At 43.9% G+C, this 18,715-nt stretch overlaps 1 protein-coding gene across 1 annotated transcript in view; it reads right to left on the bottom strand.

The window, feature by feature from the left end:
- HTRA1 (HtrA serine peptidase 1) overlaps positions 1-11,804 on the bottom strand; it is a 33,359-nt gene extending 21,555 nt beyond the window's left edge. The window contains exon 1 of the mRNA XM_086752486.1: positions 11,322-11,804. Coding sequence (XP_086608612.1) covers positions 11,322-11,769 — 448 coding nt within the window. The 5' untranslated portion in view covers positions 11,770-11,804. The remainder of the gene's footprint in view (positions 1-11,321) is intronic.
- Between the last annotated feature and the right edge of the window lie 6,911 nt (positions 11,805-18,715).

The raw sequence follows: 18,715 nt of genomic DNA, 5'->3' as shown, positions 1-18,715 counted from the left end.
AAACAACCCAATTATCTCATTCAATTGGACTTCTTATCTTAGATTCAGGGAGGGGGGGAAAAAAGGCACACCCCAGCAAACACCAGCAAGACTCTCGCTCCCACCCTCACTTGGTGTGACCACCTCAGATATCCTCATGTCCTAAGTCAAAAAGCTCAGATTCGGTCTGGAATCGAGCCTTCAATTTCTTTAAAAACAGCAAGAAGCTTTCATTCCCATTAAGATTTTAAAAAACCCCAAACTTCCCCGAAACAGTAATCATCTAAGGCAGCTGTAACTATCAGTATTTGTAATTTTATAACTGTTAAAGAAGATCCTCATATGCAAATTGCAGGGAGGGTGGAGCACCGTCTCCTGGTCCATCATTAAAGATGCTTCATATTGGAAAACTGCAACGCCCCTGCCCTTCCAGGGGAGCCAAATCACCATCTCCCTTGGTTTTGCTCCATCCTTGCACCCGAGCAGCAGCATGCTCAGCCGGGAGGGCTGTTTCACCCCCGCCCCGTTCATCAGACCCAGTGTTACCATCTCAGTTGGTGGGGTCCATGGTCTGCTAACATCAGGCTGGTGCCAGCGGAAGAAAATGGGGCTGGGATCCAGGGATCTAGACTTAATCTATCTTTCCCCGTTAACGCCATAATGTCATAAAATGCTATCAGAGCCACCACAAGCTGCCGAAGTTTATGGGCTAATTAAATGTATTAAACTACCCAGGTTGCTGAAAATAGATGATTACTTCCTCCTGCACTTGCTGCTCGCTTAACCTTCTATTCAGATACACAATCCCAGGTGTATACGCACGCCAGGGTTTGAAATAAAAGCCTGGGTTTGGATTTCTCTGCAGGACGAAATCAGAAGGGCTTAAGCACTCACAAAACCTCTGGACTGGCAGAATTGGTGACTCCGAACACAAACCACAAGACTGAAGTTTTACTTGGAGGACTTCCACCCTCTCAAATAGAACGGCAACCGCTGGTGTTTGTACAGACTCCCATTCATGTCATATAGGAAAACCTTAAACCTCAGACGCTGCTATGGAAACGAAAACTGCAGCAAATGTGCTTAGCTCACACTGAAAATGGTGATATCAGCAAGCTCCGCTGGAGAGACACAAGGAAAAAGTGATGTATGGGAATCTGCGGTCACTCTTTTTTTTTTTTTTTTAAATTACGTAAAAATGCAAGCCTAAATATTCCACTTCCTATTCAAGGATAAATTGTGTAATACATCAAAAAAGTATATTACGCAATGAAAACACTAGGAAAATAAGAAACATCACTCTACGTATCGTAGACGATTTGCTTAAGAACAACTTTCAGATCAACGGAGGCAATTTTGAGAATTCTAAACAACAGCACCGTGCTAATAAAGCTACTATTACATCAGTTATTTTTCCCCTGTGTAATCCAAAGAGAACCCAAAGCCACTTCACGGATTTCTGACAATGAAAACTGTATTACTGTGATATCCCTAAAAGCAACAATATTTTCAGAGTGCTAAATAACAGAGAGATTTCAAGCATTTTATTCTACCAAATAGCAAACTGCAAAACTCTGGTATTCACTTTAAGCATTTCCTGCAGCAAGAACCACTGCAAGATTAAAGTGAGGATTTAAAGTAAAATTGCTTTTTGGCATAAATTCAAACTTGCAAAGGGAGAATAAAGTCCTTTTTCATCATCATAATATTTAGATGATCAATTCCTTCTTGGCAACCTTTAACGTCTCCATCATATGCACCAGAGATCTTGCAAACAACAGGCTTTGAATTTTGTATTTTCCCTGCTAATCCAAAAGCCTGAAACCATTAATTTTAATCACCAATTTTAAACAAATGAAAAAAAAAAAAGAAAAACTGCCAAGTTAAACAAAACAGGGACTCTACACCAAGTTCATAGAACAAAAGAGCTCTCAAATTAATGATAACACAAAACAGTTTTCAGATCAGTGTGTGGTCGCTTACATAACGCAGCACTTTTGAGGACAAAAAGGAAGGTGATTAAATTGCATACTTTAATTTATATTCTCAAGAACAAAAGCTGACTTTATTGATTTTCAGGGAAAAGGGTGTGAAAGAGCAGACAAAGCCCACCAAGCAGGAGGATGTTGCTGGCGCAGAGGCTGCTCAATCTCTGCGTGCATCCTCTTCCCAGCTACTGACCACTGATTAACGCTTACCTTGATCAGAGTTTAAGAGGGTAAGTTATCGAAAATGCAAATGTATGAATAAGTAAAAGCAGCTACTGATAGCACATGAAGGATCAGGCTACATGAAGAGAACGACACATACAGAGCTCTTCCACATCTATAAAACAAGAAGATAAAAAATAGTATTTGAAGACAATGAAATTGTAAAGAACAGAGTCTTCAGAGAACTTTGGTCCAATCTCTTTGGTCCAGCTTCTCTCCAAGTATGAAACAGACCTCTTTGCTATCCAGTCTCAACATAATTCAAGATTTTCTTGCCACTAAAAACAGTCAATGGGCAACATCTTCGGGCAATGTGCCTACAGCTTTCTTGCAGGACGTTCCTATGTAACTTCAGATACAAAACCTAACATTTTAGCCAGACGGGAACTGTTCCTACCACTTGTCTGCGAGGCAGAATAAGTAGTAAGTGAATCAGAGTATCTTCTGTTGCAACTCAACTATTGAATTGCTAGACAAATGTAAAATGGTTGGAATATTGTACTGAAGGAGGATCTTGGTCTAAGCGGTGTTACTCAGTCTCTGTGCAACCTGTGAGAAGTAATTTGAATCCTCAGTGCCTTACATTCATCTTTAAAATTGGCATAACCCCTCATGGCAACAGTTTCAGGCTTTAGCAACCCTTGCAGAACCTCACAGGGAGAAAATATGTATACAAAAACTCTCAGAAATGCCAGAAATAACCCAAGTGCACTGGCTGCCTCTGCAAAAAAGTCTCACAATTTCAGCAGAAGTGAGCAAAAGCAATAGACTTTCAAGTTGATGAGGCTAAAAAGCAATTCGGTGTGAGCAGGAAGGGCAGGCATCCAGAGCTGAGCGACAGCTCCATCTAACACAACAGGAAACTGCGATTCCTTCTGTAAACACCAGCGGTGAGGTGGGAGGAAACCCAACTTCTGCATAAACAGCCAGGCTGGAGCCCCGGGCTGGCGGAACGCAGCCCTGCGAGGAGGAACGCGCTGTTCCCGGAGCAGCATTGCCATATTAATACAATGCCGAGTCCGGGCTCATCAGAGGAGATGACAAATTAATCGCGACTCAGCAGCCCGCTGACGAAGACGCACGGCTTTGGGTGGCCACGTCAGCAGCGCTCCCCGTGCTTGCGATGCTCTGCACGGGTCTGTGCGGGGGATGAGGAGGGAAGGCAGGGTGCAGGCAGATGTGTGGCCACACAAAGAAAAAAAAAGGTGAAGAGCAATTCAGGACAAGGGAAAGAGTGCTGAGCTCGAAAACACCATTAATGTTAGCCCTGTCTGAACTGGAAACATTAAGAAATGTAAGTCAGGTAGTTATGGAAAAGAGTCTGCTTGACTTCCTGCACAGATGAAAAGAATATTTCAGTCAACAGGTTAAAGCAGACGCGGTATTCTCTTCTCTGCAGAAGGCTGAAAATATAACAGATGAGTCAGGAATAATTTCTCCTTTCCTTTTTCCAGCCCTGCTCAGTTTACGGCCCTTCCAGCTCAGGTCATCACCCTGCTTCACCCCCCAGCTCCACGCATCCCAGGTGGAAAACCAGCAAAACATCCCCAGAGTGCCTGTTAGCTAACAACGACGTGGTAATCCCTATACCCCACGCGTAACCAACAGCTGGCTGATCTTGAAAATTCCTCTTAACATTATAAAACCATTAAGGTCTCATTATAAGTACGTGAGAAACTTTTGCACTGCATCTTTAGAAGAAATCCCTGCTCAAGAGAGACTTAGTTTCAACTTCCAGGAACCCTGGTATGAAGACACTAGGGAATAAAACCAAGTTCTTGTTTTCATACTTTTAAAATATTTTTTTTTTCTCTAATGAGAAACCTAAAAAAAGCCTCTTAAGCTGCAAGCCTAAAAAAAGCCTCCTAAGATGCTGCTTCTCTGCAGCTGGAGAAAGCATTGATTTCACCACTTGGCTGTGGCGGGACTCACCTTACAGTGACATGAAAGTGATCTAGAGATCAAATCTGTAGAAGAAACCTCAAAACAATAATAAAACACACACCCCTCCTAGTCTGATGCTTCATAATTGCACAACACATAAATCCAGCATAACTATATCATAAAAGCCACAATATCTACCCATTGAACAAAGCCCTTTCAGAACCATCCAGAATTGTTTTAATGTAGGCATCAGAAATCAATGAGTGTATGGGAAACGAGCCTGGAGTAACGGGGATGGTATCCCTGCCATCCTGTTTTGAGCATCACTGAAAGGAGGTGGCACTGCCACTGGTGAGCTCACCACAGCGCCCTGCTCCGCTGTGCATACAGTTTCTCCTTAAAGGTTAAAAGAAGACCAAGTTTCCATTTCACTCTCTCAAATATGCACATTTTACAATATTTAGAGTCCTAACTGTTATATTCACTCCTCCCCTTTTAACACTAACTGCTTACATAGCGGCTTTTTTATCCGTACATCTATTCTGCTTTATTTTATGGATCATCTGAATATTTTTTGGTGTTTTATTTGTAAGTGGTCTCTGCTCGCCCACTTTTACTGTCCGAACAGAAAAGAAAACAAGGGTAAGCCAAGCTTTACCTTCATAGACAGAGGTCTACATATTGAAATGGGCAGATAGGCCAAACAGTGCATATGTTGTCCTGGAAAAAGGAATTAATCACCCCTTTACCACCACCAGTGTTGAAGTCAGAGATTCCTGGGGGGCTGTGTTTATTTTGGGGGTGGGACGGTGGGAGGGGAGAGAGCTGTTTGGGTTTCTCTTCCTTCTTAGTGCTCGGCCCACTCATTTCTTTCCTTCTCCAAAATGATTTTCTGGAGACGCAGATTGACAGATCATCGATGCTGCTTGCAGACCGAAGACAAAACTGCAGTCTGCAAGTTTAAGAAATGGAGTAATGGAAAAGAAAAGTCATGGAAAATGGAGCGGCAATGCTGGCAAGGGGCAGAAAAATGAGCAGGGACTCATAAAAGTTCACTTTGCTCTCAGCTCCGCTACTGGCGTACTGGCCGACCTCGAGCAAAGCTCTTCATCTTCCCCTGCCCTAGATTCGCTATCTGTAAAACGGCGTAACGACACCGGCCTCTGGAAAACCGCTGCGAGCTTCTCCTAATGCTCTGCTATAGAAACTATTCCAAACTTTAGACCATTAGATAACTTCTGTGCATGGTTACTAGATTTAATATGCATTATCTGTCAGTTTGTCAGGGAAAAATACGTGCAAATCCAATTGCCATCAGAAACATGAAGTGTTTTTTTTTTTTAATTTGATGAGCTCCACCTCATCCATATTTCTGGTAACAAGCCCGTAAAACTGGACATAGGAACTATTCACTGCATTCTGTATCTCCCACCTCACCAAAAAGGCAGCTTTACAAGAGCAGGGAAAGAAGACTGAGAAGCCCTCATAGAATTTAATGGGAAAGTGATGGACAAAAGAAGGAGGCTGGGTTAAGTACGTGTATGCGGTGTGTGTCCGCATATGTACGCACACATTTCTGTCCTCAGAAACTAGCTCCTGGCAGAGTACTCACAATGAATTGCACAACCCAGATGGCTTCCAGCCTCGTGCTTTGTCTTATCAGTGCACCAGGGCATCTGATATTAACCCAGAAATTCAAGAGCTACCCTGTATGGCTGCCTAATTCATCTCCAGTCACTAAAATACGACGGACAACATCTTCTCAATTCACTAACCTTTAAAATTACTAGTCACCTCTGTCCTGTCTTGCAAGTTTAAGATACTACAAGTCTTCTGTTGCCTACAAGATAAAAGGTGAACGTCTTCAGTTAGTACAGGATCAATGCATTATTTTATAGCCCTTCGATATAAGGGAGTTGAGACTTATTTTTTAGTTATATTCTTCTCTTTGAGGCAGGCAAATCAATTTGGGAATAGATGACAAAAGGCAAAATAATTTTTTTTTTTTTCCCCTACATCTTGAACACAGCCTCCAAAATTATACTAGATATTCACTTGGGCCCAGTTTCAAATGCTGTGGGACTTACTGCCAAGTCCAGCCAGAAATCCTAGAGGCCCCAGGAATTTATGGGAGTGAGGAGTAACTTTATTTACAACAAAAGTTAAGCTCCACAGTACCCTAGTTTCTATTTCTAACGTTGCTTTCTTTCACTCCAAGCACACGTAAATTCACATTTGAAAAAATATTTTCCAGCTTCTCCTATTTCTTGGACGGCAGAGTCTTTAACTGCTCAGGATACGCTGCCTCCACCACATCCAGACTTTGCCTAATGAGACTCCTACTGCTTACTCATGGCTTTAAGTATTCCTGTCCAGTCCACAGGTACCTTTAAATTTCAAAGCCCAGAAGATGAAAGGATTGAATCTTTCCTTGTTCCAAATCTGTATTTACCGACTTGATCGTTTGAAGTCTTGAGACTACAGAATTACTGCCGGCTCCCCGGGAAGGAAATGTAGATGTGGAGGGGGGAAAAGGTGAGCTTCTTCAGACAAACCACTTCTTACAGTTCCCTCCTCTCTGAGCTGAATATTTGGCTTTGGAAAAGTTGTTTAATTCCACACTTGGGAATTGGTTCTCTTCTGGAAATACGTTGCTATTTATTTCCATTGCCTTCAGCTGCCTCTTCCCTCCCTCTCCTTCTCTTGCTGCTGCAAAAGAGACCGAGGAAAGTCAGAAGATAATGACTTTCAGACCACCCAAACACAGCAACTGAGGGAGATGAAGGCAGATTTAAAAAAAAATAACAAAACTGGAGTGCTTATTTGAGCATCCAGTTCCTTAACGCCCGGTCCTCCCAGGTCATTTTTAATAGGCTCGACACGCGCCAAGCAACCTGCAGAGCTCTCTCACCACTTCTCCAGCATGCTAACCATGATGTGTCCCTTATTATCTTTTGGGAAACAGCCGACAGGCGAGTTCATAACAACAATATCAACTTTCCTCTCAATAAATATCTGGCTTATCTGGCTTGCTTCCTGACCTTCCCAGATTTCTCAGCGGAGTTTTTCTTCCTGCCCTGATTATCCGTTCCTGCCAGGCTTAGCGCTGCCAGTCCGTTGGCTCTATCCGTACTACAGGCAGAGGAGTTCAGGCAGGTCCATCCACTGCTCTTTCTCATCCTTTGCTGCATGGATCTCATTCTTATGCTATTTTTAAAGCACTCAGAATTCATGACAAATGCTTTATTGACCGTGGAGGTCCTTTTCTGCTGCCAGATAATTAGAGTCACTTGGATGCAATTTTTCCTGGTACATTTCAAAACACAAAGTCAGCCGCTTTGCAAGAAACTGGGTTTGAGTGATGGATTTCACTACCCCCTCCCCATCTCAAACTATGAAATGATAATGTGATGAAAAGAAACAGCAAAGCCTGTATCTGTTAGCGATACACACCCTTCCAGAACCAAGAGTTACTCTTACCTCCACCCTTCCCCAAAGCAAGCAGCAATGACCTGCTCAATCCAAACCAGAAAGAAGAGCACACATCATACTCCAGATGGGACATCATGGTGTGAGCACGCTTGTGACAGAGAAGCCTGCGACAGATGCTAGCATGCTGAGGAGTGCTAAGGTTACTGGGATACCACATTAGACATAGTAAGTCTAAGAAAAATACAAAAACCCCAAAATCTGGTTCAAAAAGGGGCAGAGGAAAATTAGGAATTGAAAGCAACCACGAGGAACTTCCTTCTTCTTACTCTGGTTAAAGGTGAAAAGACAAATCCAGTTTAATTTTACAGTGCAGAGAGCACAACGTGGAGAGAAGGGCACGATCCTAAAACGCCTGCCAGCATTTGCTGGGAGGAGAGAGGAGGGGAAGGAAGACTGGTTTAAGTTGCCTGTTGAACATCCCAAGCCGCCTTCCCTTGGTCAGCAGGAGGAATTTAAGAGCACCAAAAACATATTTGCAGAAGAAAAAGAAAACATCCTTCCAGCACGACGAACCTCTTAAGGCACAACATTGAGGTCTTGTTGCACCGACCTCACTCCGCGAAGCAGGGCGGTATTTACAGGGTCACGGTTTCTGCTCAGAGGATGTTCATCTCTTCGCGCCTTTGTATTTTCATCGGTACCAGCACACGCCGCACTGCCCCACACGCACTGAGCATCTACAGCAGTGCTTTGCAGGCCTGAACACCCTCTGTCAACATCTCTGATGTCCTTCACAGAAAGGGAAGATTTTTTTTTTGTGAGAGCTGCAGCCCAGGCTGGTACAGAAACGGCTTGCCCTCGTGTCCAGCAGTTTTGACAGGAAAAGCAGGGCTACATCATCTGCTGGAGGCAGAGGGAAGATCAGCCCAGGACACCCCGGTTACGCTGCCTGTGGCCGCGCCGCAGGAGGGGAGAGCTGGGAAGGGTGAATTGCCCCAGACAGGGACACAGCACTAATGAAAGGGGTCGAATGGCCTCCGCACAGCAAGTCACCCTGCTCACTGCCTGCCCCACCTGACTTGAGGGGAGGTGAGCTCAGGCCGGGCGCGCTTCAGCCCTGCTCCCATCCCATGCACTCGCTGTAGCAGTTTAACCAACGTATTTCCTGGCTGAAAGCCACAGCTGGGCTGTCCTCTGTCCCCTCACTGCTCCGGGGGTTTTCCTCCAGCTTTTTAAGATTCACAGTTCCCACTTCACATAGGAAAACATCCATCTTACGCACACACAGACCCACAGCAACCTTCTCCTGCTTCTCCTGCATCCTCCCATAAACCCATCTGGTATTGAACAGATGCACTGAGTATCACTGAAGGACAAAAGCAGCACCACAAGTGCACTGTAGTAGATGAAAATTGAAAAAGACAAAGTTTTACTTTACTTTATGCAATATACACAATATTGGCCAACTACTAAAGTGATGTGAAACTTAACAGGGAAAAAAAGTGCTTTCCAAACACTTTCTCTACATCCCCATTCCCCCGTTTCCCTGGGCCACTGCACTGTAATCACCAAATTATTTATATAGATATGTTACTGTGAAAGCATGAAAATACTTCACCAGAGATAACTCCATCTCTAGGTAGCAAAAGCACTCTTGAAACCAAACTCAAAATGAAATAAAAAATTAACAGGTCTAAGGAGTCACATATTATGCAAAGGTTTTTCAAAACAGCACTTCAACCTGCCTCCAAGGAACAATACTTTGCAGCCTGCTCTCCATTTCTTTTTATTTTAGGTTCTTTAAATAAAAAAAAAAAAAGCTCCACTTGCAAAGTTTGCTCTGGACTAGGGATAAACATGTGCTACTGGTCGGTTTCTCTAGCACCTTCCTTTTGTCCCTAGTGATACAGAAAGCAAGCGTCGCTCCAACCAGAGATGCAACAGGGCAGAACGATTGTCTGGACATACACATGACCTTCTCCTGCAGCGGGGCTTTCCTATACGAGATCTATACGCAGCCTGTGCATTTTCTGTACAACCTACCGGAGGCTCAAACACAGCCCGCATTCTGCAAACGTTCAGCAGAAAAGTCTGAGAAAACAACATTGGTTGCATGAATTGGGAAGAAAAAAAAAAAAAAAATCACAAGGCATTATGTTATACAGGAGATCAGGAAGCCGTAGCGTGAAAGCTTTAATTGTCTCCAGTGTCAGCAAATGCCAGCAGCGTTCCATAGAGCACAACGCGGCTTTGAAACTGAGGGGAAAATCAGCGCTACAAGAATTTAATTGTATTACTACAAAAGCTTTAAGTTTGATCTGTAACGCAGGCCCAGTGTTTTGCCCAAGCTGAACATACAGTGGCTATACATCAGAATATCTTCTGCTGGAGGGCGATGGCTAAATATAGAAAGAAAAGTGTTTTTAAACAAAGAAGTGAAGAAATGGTACAACCTATACCAAAAAAAAAAATCAATCCTCAGTGAAACGGCACTGAATTACCAAAAGGTGACTCCCACTTCAGAAATAAAGGCTTATTCCATGCAAATTTTTCTGTATTACACACTAAATATGCCGGATGCCTTGGGAGGAACACGCAGCCTTAGCTCACAAGGTTTAAGCCAGCCGGCTTAAAGATGCGAAGATCATCCCGTGTTTATTCCCAGCATGGTTTTGCCTCGCTGTGTCACATCCTGCACTCATCGTTCCTACAAGACCGAACGCTTCTGGCCCTTCAGTCCAGCAATTCCATCTGCAGAGCCGCAGTTTCATAACCCAGCAACGTGCCTTTACATGGTTTACAAGTAATCAGCGTCCGTCCTGCAGCTCCGAGCGCTCAAGCTACATCAGATTCAACTCAAATAACAACTAAACGATGATAATGGTGAGGGAAGAATGCTACTGGTTATATTTTTACTTCTCAATGGCCATTCTCATCCTCCCAAAAAAAAAAAAAAAATTCCAACAAATAAATCAAGCTCTAAAGTCAGCTTAGCGCACTGTTTGGTTACAGGCATCCTCCCAAATTATTAATAATAATCAGAGCGCATCTGTCAGAAGGGGCGAAGCGCCACGTTCATTCCCTGCGATCGCATTTTAACAGCTCCCGCATTCCTGGCTTTATTTCCCTGGATGTTTCTTTGCGACAAGGTGCCTGGATTGGAGCGCTGGCAAGGATTTCGCCCAACTTTGCCAGAGCCATGCAGTCGGGACTCGGGTCCCCATCCACTCCTGGAGTTTTGCGACCGGTTTTCCCTCAAATTTCAGCCCAGCATCCCTTTTCTGGGAAGGAGGCAGGGAAGGGCGAGGGAGGTGGTATTTAAAGTTGGAGACAGGAGGGTTTGTTTTGAAGTTAGATATAGCTTTTTTTGGGTTTAAAGGTGGAGATGGCGGGGGGGGTGATGAAGTTAGATACAGCTTTTTGGCTTAAAGTTGGAGATCGGGTTTTTTGGTTCGAAGTTGAAGATCGGGATTTTGGTTTGAAGTTGGAGATAGGAATTTTTTGGTTTTTTTTAGTTTAAAGTTGGAGAAAGTTTTTTTTGGTTTTTTTTTTTATCCCCTGACGCTTGGCAGACGAGGACAAACCCCGCGTCCTCGCTGTATTTTCTCACCGAACCCGCACCGGGCGCGGAGCCCAGCCCCTTTTCTCTGCCCCCGACTCACACCGCCGCTGCCCTTCTCCCCCGGCCCGACCACCCCCCCCCCAGCCCTCTCTACAAGCCGGGACAGGGCCCGAGGGACGCGAGTCCCACCCGGGCGGAGGCCGATGGGTCCGAACCGCAGAGCCGGGCCCCCTCGCAGCACCTCACTCCCTTACCCTGCCCGCAGGCCCCGCGCTGGATGGCGATGATGGGCGGCTGGCGGAGGCGCTCGGCCCGGCGGCTGGCGGCCCGCAGCTGGCAGGGGCTGGCGTAGGTGACGGCGTCGCTACCGCAAACGGGTTCGGTGCTGGAGCAGCGGCAGCGCCCGGAGCCCGCCCGCCTGCGTACGGTGGCCGAGGCGGGAGGGCCGCCGCCGGCCGGCACCACGCACTCCAGGCCCTCACCGCAGGGCGGGCCGCCCTCCCCGCCGCCGCAGGGCTCGCCCTCCTCCGCCCCGCAGACTCGGCAACAACCGCAACCGTCCAGCACGGCCCCGCCGGGGCAGGAAGCGGGCAGCGGCGGGCAGCGAGACCGGTCGCAGCGCTCCGGGCAGATGGGCGACGGGGCGGTGGCGGCGGCGGGCAGCAGGGCCGCCAGCAACAGGCTCCAGCCCCACAGCGGCATCGCGGCGAGGGAGAGGGGAGCGGAGCCGTGGGGCGCTGAGCCCGGGCGGGCGGGCGGGAGGATTTAAGCGGCGGCGGGGCGGGGCGGTGGCGGCGGGGGTAACACCCCCCTCCCCCGCCTCCCCTCGGGCAATAACACCCCCCCGCACCCCCCCACGCCGCCGTGTCGTTTTGGGATAAATTTAACTATTCCGCTCGGGTGAGACCCCCACCTGCAGCGCTGCGTCCAGCTCTGGAGCCCCCAACATCAGAAGGACGTGGACCTGTTGGAGCGAGGCCAGAGGCAGCCACGAAGATGATGAGAGGGCTGGAGCACCTCTGCTGCAAGGACAGGCTGCTCAACCTGGAGAAGAGGAGGCTCCAGGGAGACCTTAGAGCGGCCTTACAGTGCATAAAGGGGGCTACAGGAAAGGTGGGACGGGACTTTTGACAGGGGGAGGTAGTGGTAGGACAAGGGATAATGGCTTTAAACTCAAAGAGGGGAGGTTTAGATTAGACATGAGGAAGAAATTCTTCACTGTGAGGGTGGTGAGGCACTGGCCCAGGTTGCCCAGAGAAGCTGTGGATGCCCCATCCCTGGAAGTGTTCAAGGCCAAGTTGGATGGGGCTCTGAGCGACCTGGTCTGGTCCCCCCCAGGGCAGGGGGGGTTGAAACTCGATTTTTAACATCCCTTCCAACCCAAACCGTTCCATGATTCTATGATTTAAGTTAACAGAGCTGTTAAAACTTGGTGTTGGAAGGCGCGGCACCAAAAACCTGACAGACAAATTAAGAACTGTGGAAAGGCTGATAACATGCTCCTGCCAACAAGGAGGGGTGGAGTTGAGCACTCTTCCCCACTTAAGGAATTACGGGAAAGGCAATCTAAACCAAGTGTCCATTACATTTCTATCTGATAAGGAGATGAGTGGAAGAGCAGATGCCGAGGGCAGGGCCACCAGCTGGTCCCCTGGTCGAAAAAGTAAAGGGATACATGCAAATATATGCAAATATCCGGGAATGCCAAGTATTCCCGCATGCATCGGCCTGGGAAGTTCCCAGCTCTGGCAGGACTTGGGAGGCGAACCCCTCCTCTGGTACCCAAAGGCACAGGGAATCAGTGCCGGGAATCGCTACTGCTCACTCACCTGAGATTTCAGATTCCTCAGGGCAAGGTGGATACCGGCAATTAGCAGAGAAGGTTAATCAACAAAAAGAAAAAAAAAAAAGAAAAAAAAAAAAAAAAAGCCGTTTTGCCTCATCCCACAAGCAGGGTGATCCGATTTATCTGGCAGCTGTGCAACTGCCAGAACTGATGGGCAGAGGCCTCTTAGCCATATGTCAGTTAGCACATACAAGGTAGTTTGAAGGGCAGTTTGAATATACACAAGTCCCTTCTGAGGGAAAATACATCATTTCCAAAGCTCGTAGGGAAACGTACAACAAGAACTAATAGCTCAAAATTGAGCACAGCCATTTTTTTAATTACGAGCCAATTTAAAACTTTTGAACAGACTACCAATCTGTAATTATTTAAGTGTGTCTTGGTCAGCCACCCGGTGACCAAGGACCTAATGAACTTTCCAAACCATTAGGCAAGATGAAATGCTGCTGTTAGATGAGCTGCGACTAAGAAATTGAGGATGCCACAACTACATTAATACCAAAGAATACACTATCCTATGAAATCCTACGAAAAGTGCAATAATCTTTAACAACCAGCCACCTGACCATGTGGAAGCAGCATCCCAAGTGTCAGAATTCAAACCTGATTGCTTCAAGGAACATTATGAAATCTTATAAAATTGTGACCACAAAACCACACGTGCAAAACTTAACTGCTTGGTTACTGCCTGAAGGTGGGAAGCTGCATAGACTCCAACGTTCCCAAAAAAAGCTCCAATACGAACCGCTTGCATCCGCTGTTCTCCAATCACTTCTACACTGTGCAAGAAAAGATATTTCAGGAGAAATACTTGATTTCAGAAGCGACCCAAGTTAGTAAAGTAGTAATCTCAAACAATTCACAGCAAAACCTCCTTCGTATTAAAATCACTATAGTGTTAAAAAGCCCAAGAAAAACTTTGAAAGTGTTTACAAGTTTAAATATTTTTAAATGTATAAACTTATATATAAATATGGACATGAGTAAAATATACTATCCATACCTGGTATGCATATCATGGTAAAGTGTTTCCAAATTATTATTTGTCCATTGGTTACTTTTAATAAGCTTCAGGGTTGGGTGGTTTTTTCGTCCACCTTTACTCTGAAATAAATACAAGTCTGTAAAGAAAGATGGTTTTAGTAGTAAAATATGAAAAATACAGGTTCAAAAGAGTTCATATAAGATCCTATTTGAAAGCAGGAGCAAAATATTCAAAGATGAATCAGTGAATTACTGTGGGTTTAGTCCTACCCCGCCCAGAAGGGCTATCTGCTTTTCTATCACATTGCCTTTCTCAGGTAACTTACAGTAGCTGTTTGAAGCCCTTGGAGCCTTATCTCTGTAGTGAAGAAGGAAAAAAAAAAGATACATGCAGTGGGAAAGCTCCTTGTTCAGTCAGCTTCTCTCCACGGGTGTTTGTGTCTTTTTTAGCTTGGCATTCTTTGATATCCGCCACTCTAGGGAGCAAAGGCAAGGCACGAAGGGAGGCTCAAAGTACGTTAACAAAAGCCCCGCTGGCAGAAAGGCACTTGGAATAGCAGTAGTTCAGTAAGTCAATATCCTGCTTCAAATCCTAAATAAAGTGAATCCATCCTTGCCCCAGGAAAGGAGTAATTGATCAATGAAAGTATAGCATGTTTACTTAACTGTTCAGCTTAACTGTTTGCAAATCTTAAGCTAAATATTTAACTACTTCAAGAACTACCACAAGTTTATAGTGTTCTCACACACACATTTGAAACATCAATTGAGCATATTTATCTTTTCCATGATGTGTAATTCTTTTTTCCCACTGTTCAGCCAGCAATATCAGACTCAAGCTCTTTTACAGACTACTAAAGAACCAAAATACACTAGCCAATATTTTTTCTTCAGTAAATAGTGCAGGAAAGGGAAGTACATTTCTTGATAGACAATCAAAGGTTAAACACTGCAAAGGCAATAAAATATATCCCAAGGTCTTATGTGAAAACCATTAATTAGCAGTTTACTTTCAAATAAGTGGTCTAGTATTGAGGACCTTCTGCTGTTAAACCAGGAAAGGATGTGAATCTTAATCTGAGTATTAAAATGTAATTTTTTTTTATAATAGGAATTTTATAGGTTTCACATGAGTGCACACATAACTGAAAATAAACATCTCATTTTCCAGAATAAGTGGGATTTTAATAACTTAGTTTGGAGGAGGCATCTGGGCACACATGGAAAGGGTGTAAAGCAAGAAGTACAGGGGGGGGGGGGGGGGGCGGGGAAGTACGCCTGGCAGGAAAGAAAGGGGTTAACAGTATAGTCTGGGGCTACTGGGGCTAGAAGGTTCCTGGCCAGAAAGGAGGACACGGGAAGTTTGAGATGACCAGAATGCTTGTAATCTGAGCAAATTCTCAGAATTTGCTTGGACTCTGCAGAAAGCTTTTCTAGGTTTATTATGACCGCGTTATCATTTTGCTTCATTCATTAATGGCTTTCTCCCAGATTTTCTGTGGGAAAAATGTATGCTATCCTGCATACTTTTGGCCTGGATGTAACACCCCTATCCACACCCCACCAAAACCCAAGACGTCTCTACTTTGTAGAGATTCTCTATTTTGTTAAACCAAGAGTTAGTTAAATTAAAAAAAAAAAAAAAGCTTTTTAAAAACATAAGCTGGATTCATTGCTACATACAGAAAAAATGCTGGTACTTTGAAAGAGAATGGCCAATAACCAGGGAATTTAAAACTACATATTCTTTTCCAGATGTGAATTCAGCCCCAGTGCTTGACAAGCATAGCTGTTGGCATAGTTTACAAAATAAATGAACAATAAGCCTCACAGGAAACCCAGCAATCTGCCCCAAGAAAAAAAATTGCTAATCCAAACAAATTAGATATGTATTTGTTTACATGTGGTTTTTTTTCCTCTTTGGTGTCAGAGAGCAACATTACAACCAGGAGTACAAGTCTTACACTACAGACAGACTGTAAAACAAGTGTTGAAACTTCATAAATTACTTAACTTACAGAAAACACATGCGCTGCTATGAAAACACGCAGTTGACACCTACCTGTTGAGAGCAGAGATTACTTAGGTGCCCTGATGTCCTCAGCTGTCATTAGGAGAATGGTGGCAATGGGAATGGAGTGCAACAGAGTGGTTTAAATTCTTAAAGGATGTGTTCACTATGCATATTGATATGCAAAATTACAGGCGTTTTAAATGTAAATCCCTAGTTACAGTGTCAAAGGTACCACTTTGAAGAGCACTATTCAGCTGCTAGTACACCACTGCATAGTGCTTTTACAAACGAGCACCAGATTCTTTTTCTCAGAGAGGCAGGTCGCACAGAAAATCTGATGTGAAAAACCAAGGCAGACGTTTGGGACGTGATTCAGTTACAGAGTAGGACTCACACTTAACTTTTCCAGAGTAGCCTTCATTACTTCCATGGAAGATCTCAGAAGTACTTTAGCAGCATACCGGCTTGGAGTCTCATGTAGTTCTGTAGATTGCGGTCCAAAATAGAGATGAATATTAAGACATTAAATAAAAATGATAAAAGGTAAAAATATACATAGCACAGAGTGCTTCAATTTTGTTTAATTTCATTTTCATTTTTAGATTAAAAATACCCTGTCCCAGTTTCCAGTTCTTTGTCTCCTGACTCTTCCACCTCAAAAAAAAAAAAACAAACCAAAAAACAAAACCCAAAGAAATCTGGCTAAGAACAGTAATATTTTGGTCCCACAACTTCAGAGTGTACCTTTTTGGTGTGTTCATTAATTTCACCTTCCATTCTAATATGGACTTCCTAGAAAGCCTGAAAAAGTTATCCTTTGAATACCAACATTTTCTACTAACACAGCTACTTTCTACTACTACTGATTTTTTTTATAGCAGGAGAGACTGTGATGCCGTATCCACTTTTAACTCATTTCTACAGAGAATTTTGACTTCTGAACCCAGCTCAATATATAATTGCAAAACCTCAAAGTTTGAAAAGCCAGAAAGTAAAATTGATTAAAATGGCAGCCCAGGTAGCAAGGAGAAAGAATGACGTTTTGAACTGGTTAGATCCCCCCTTCAATCTGCTGCCCTGATTACTCTGGTGGACCTCCCAACTCCTATCTTTGTGTTGCGTTACTTTGCCTACCAAAAGCAGCAGAGATGCTTGCCTTCCAGTCCATTAGTTGAAGAGACTGTACTCCATTAAGACATTTTAAAGGTCCTTCTGACCAGCTGTATCACCCTAGATGTTTCCTGGGTACGTTCCAGAATTTTTAAAATGCAGTGATCAAACGTCAACTAGCTCATCTCAAGACCTCTTAGTACAGAAACTCACTACCTTACACTGCTAGACACACCCATGTCTTTGAAACAATAATTAATGTTTTGAGCATGCACATTTTACACAATTATCTAACATACCTATATACTTGCTTTTCATTACGTATCAGTCCTTTAACACCGATATATTTCATTTTCATTAGTGCTGTGGTTTGAGTTTTGCGGCTTTGGAGAATCTGCCTCTTAATACAACAAAGCTTTGTATTGAAGTAGCTTCAGGAGCTACTTCAACTTTTTTTTTTTTTACACTATTCTCTGATTGCCTGTAATTGCTTTCCACAGTCAGTAGCATCATGAGAAGCCTCACACTTTCATTATTCACTGGACAAGTTAGCAGGTTATTCACTGTTTCCTATAACATCATAGCTTCCTCAGGAGTAAACTGGTATTGTAAACAAGAGCTGCAGGGAGAAAAAGGGATGTTTTGTTTTATCTTCAACCCATTTGCTGCCATTGCTATTCAAAGCTTACAAGGCATAAGAGTTTTAAGAAAAAAAAAAAAAACAACCAAAAACCAAGACTTCTGAGTAGTCCAGGGACTTCACAACTTGAACTTAAAAATGGATTTTTAAGATTCAGAAATACATTAAAAAGTAAACGCTCGATGCAGATAAATTTTAAAGCTAGAGCATGACCTCTAGGTGGTGCTGACATCCTGTTATTCCAGGACGTTAAGGCATATGCCAGTTTATTAAACTGCATTCTGGACCGCTAACCTTTGCAGTTACCTTCAGGCACATGGACTGCAGATTTAAGTTAAATTTTTGTAAGTTTCTTCTTGTAATATGGTGGGTCTGAATCTATAAAGAATAATTCTATCCCCTCTTTAGTAAAGGGGCAACAGCAAGTACATGGCAAATGAAAACGTGCAAGACAGCACAGAGTAAGATACAGCACCCAAGTCATTTCAGGGACCACAGTTCAGGTCTCAACAGGCTGTGAAAAATAACTTAAAGATTTCATGAAAATAATTAGAGGATAAATATTGAAAACTAAACAGCAGAGATGCATGCAATAAGATAGATGATCTAGAAATGGTATTTTCAGCTCCTTTAAATGAGTTTGAGTTGCAGCCAGTAATTGCATTTTATCCAGACATTCATTTCTAGGAAGAATAAATGGTATCGCTGTACCTGGACTAGTATCTAACTTGGAATACGAAGGAATCACTGAAACATCAACTCTATACAGCTGCAATCAAGCTGCTTTTGGAACTTAGCGATGTTGTGATTAAAGCTGAAAATGTCTAGTTTAAATGAAGAGAGGCTAATCAGAGGTACAAACTGGAATCTGCGTAACTGTGTACAGCCTATATAAAATCCCTTATTCAATTACCGTTCTTTATCTGAAGTGTGCATACTGTTGAGACACACCGATTAACTGTGCCGCTTGACAAACGGGAAAAATGGACTTGAGAAATGCAGTCACTCATGTGTGGTACCGTACTGTCTACTGTGCAGATAGTGACATGCTTTC

This window comes from Chlamydotis macqueenii, chromosome 7, assembly GCF_036417535.1.
Source record: "Chlamydotis macqueenii isolate bChlMac1 chromosome 7, bChlMac1.mat, whole genome shotgun sequence".
In the NCBI taxonomy this organism is placed as follows: Eukaryota; Metazoa; Chordata; class Aves; order Otidiformes; family Otididae; genus Chlamydotis; species Chlamydotis macqueenii.
Note: the sequence above shows the minus strand (reverse complement) of the source record. Positions and strands in the feature narration are given on the sequence as shown.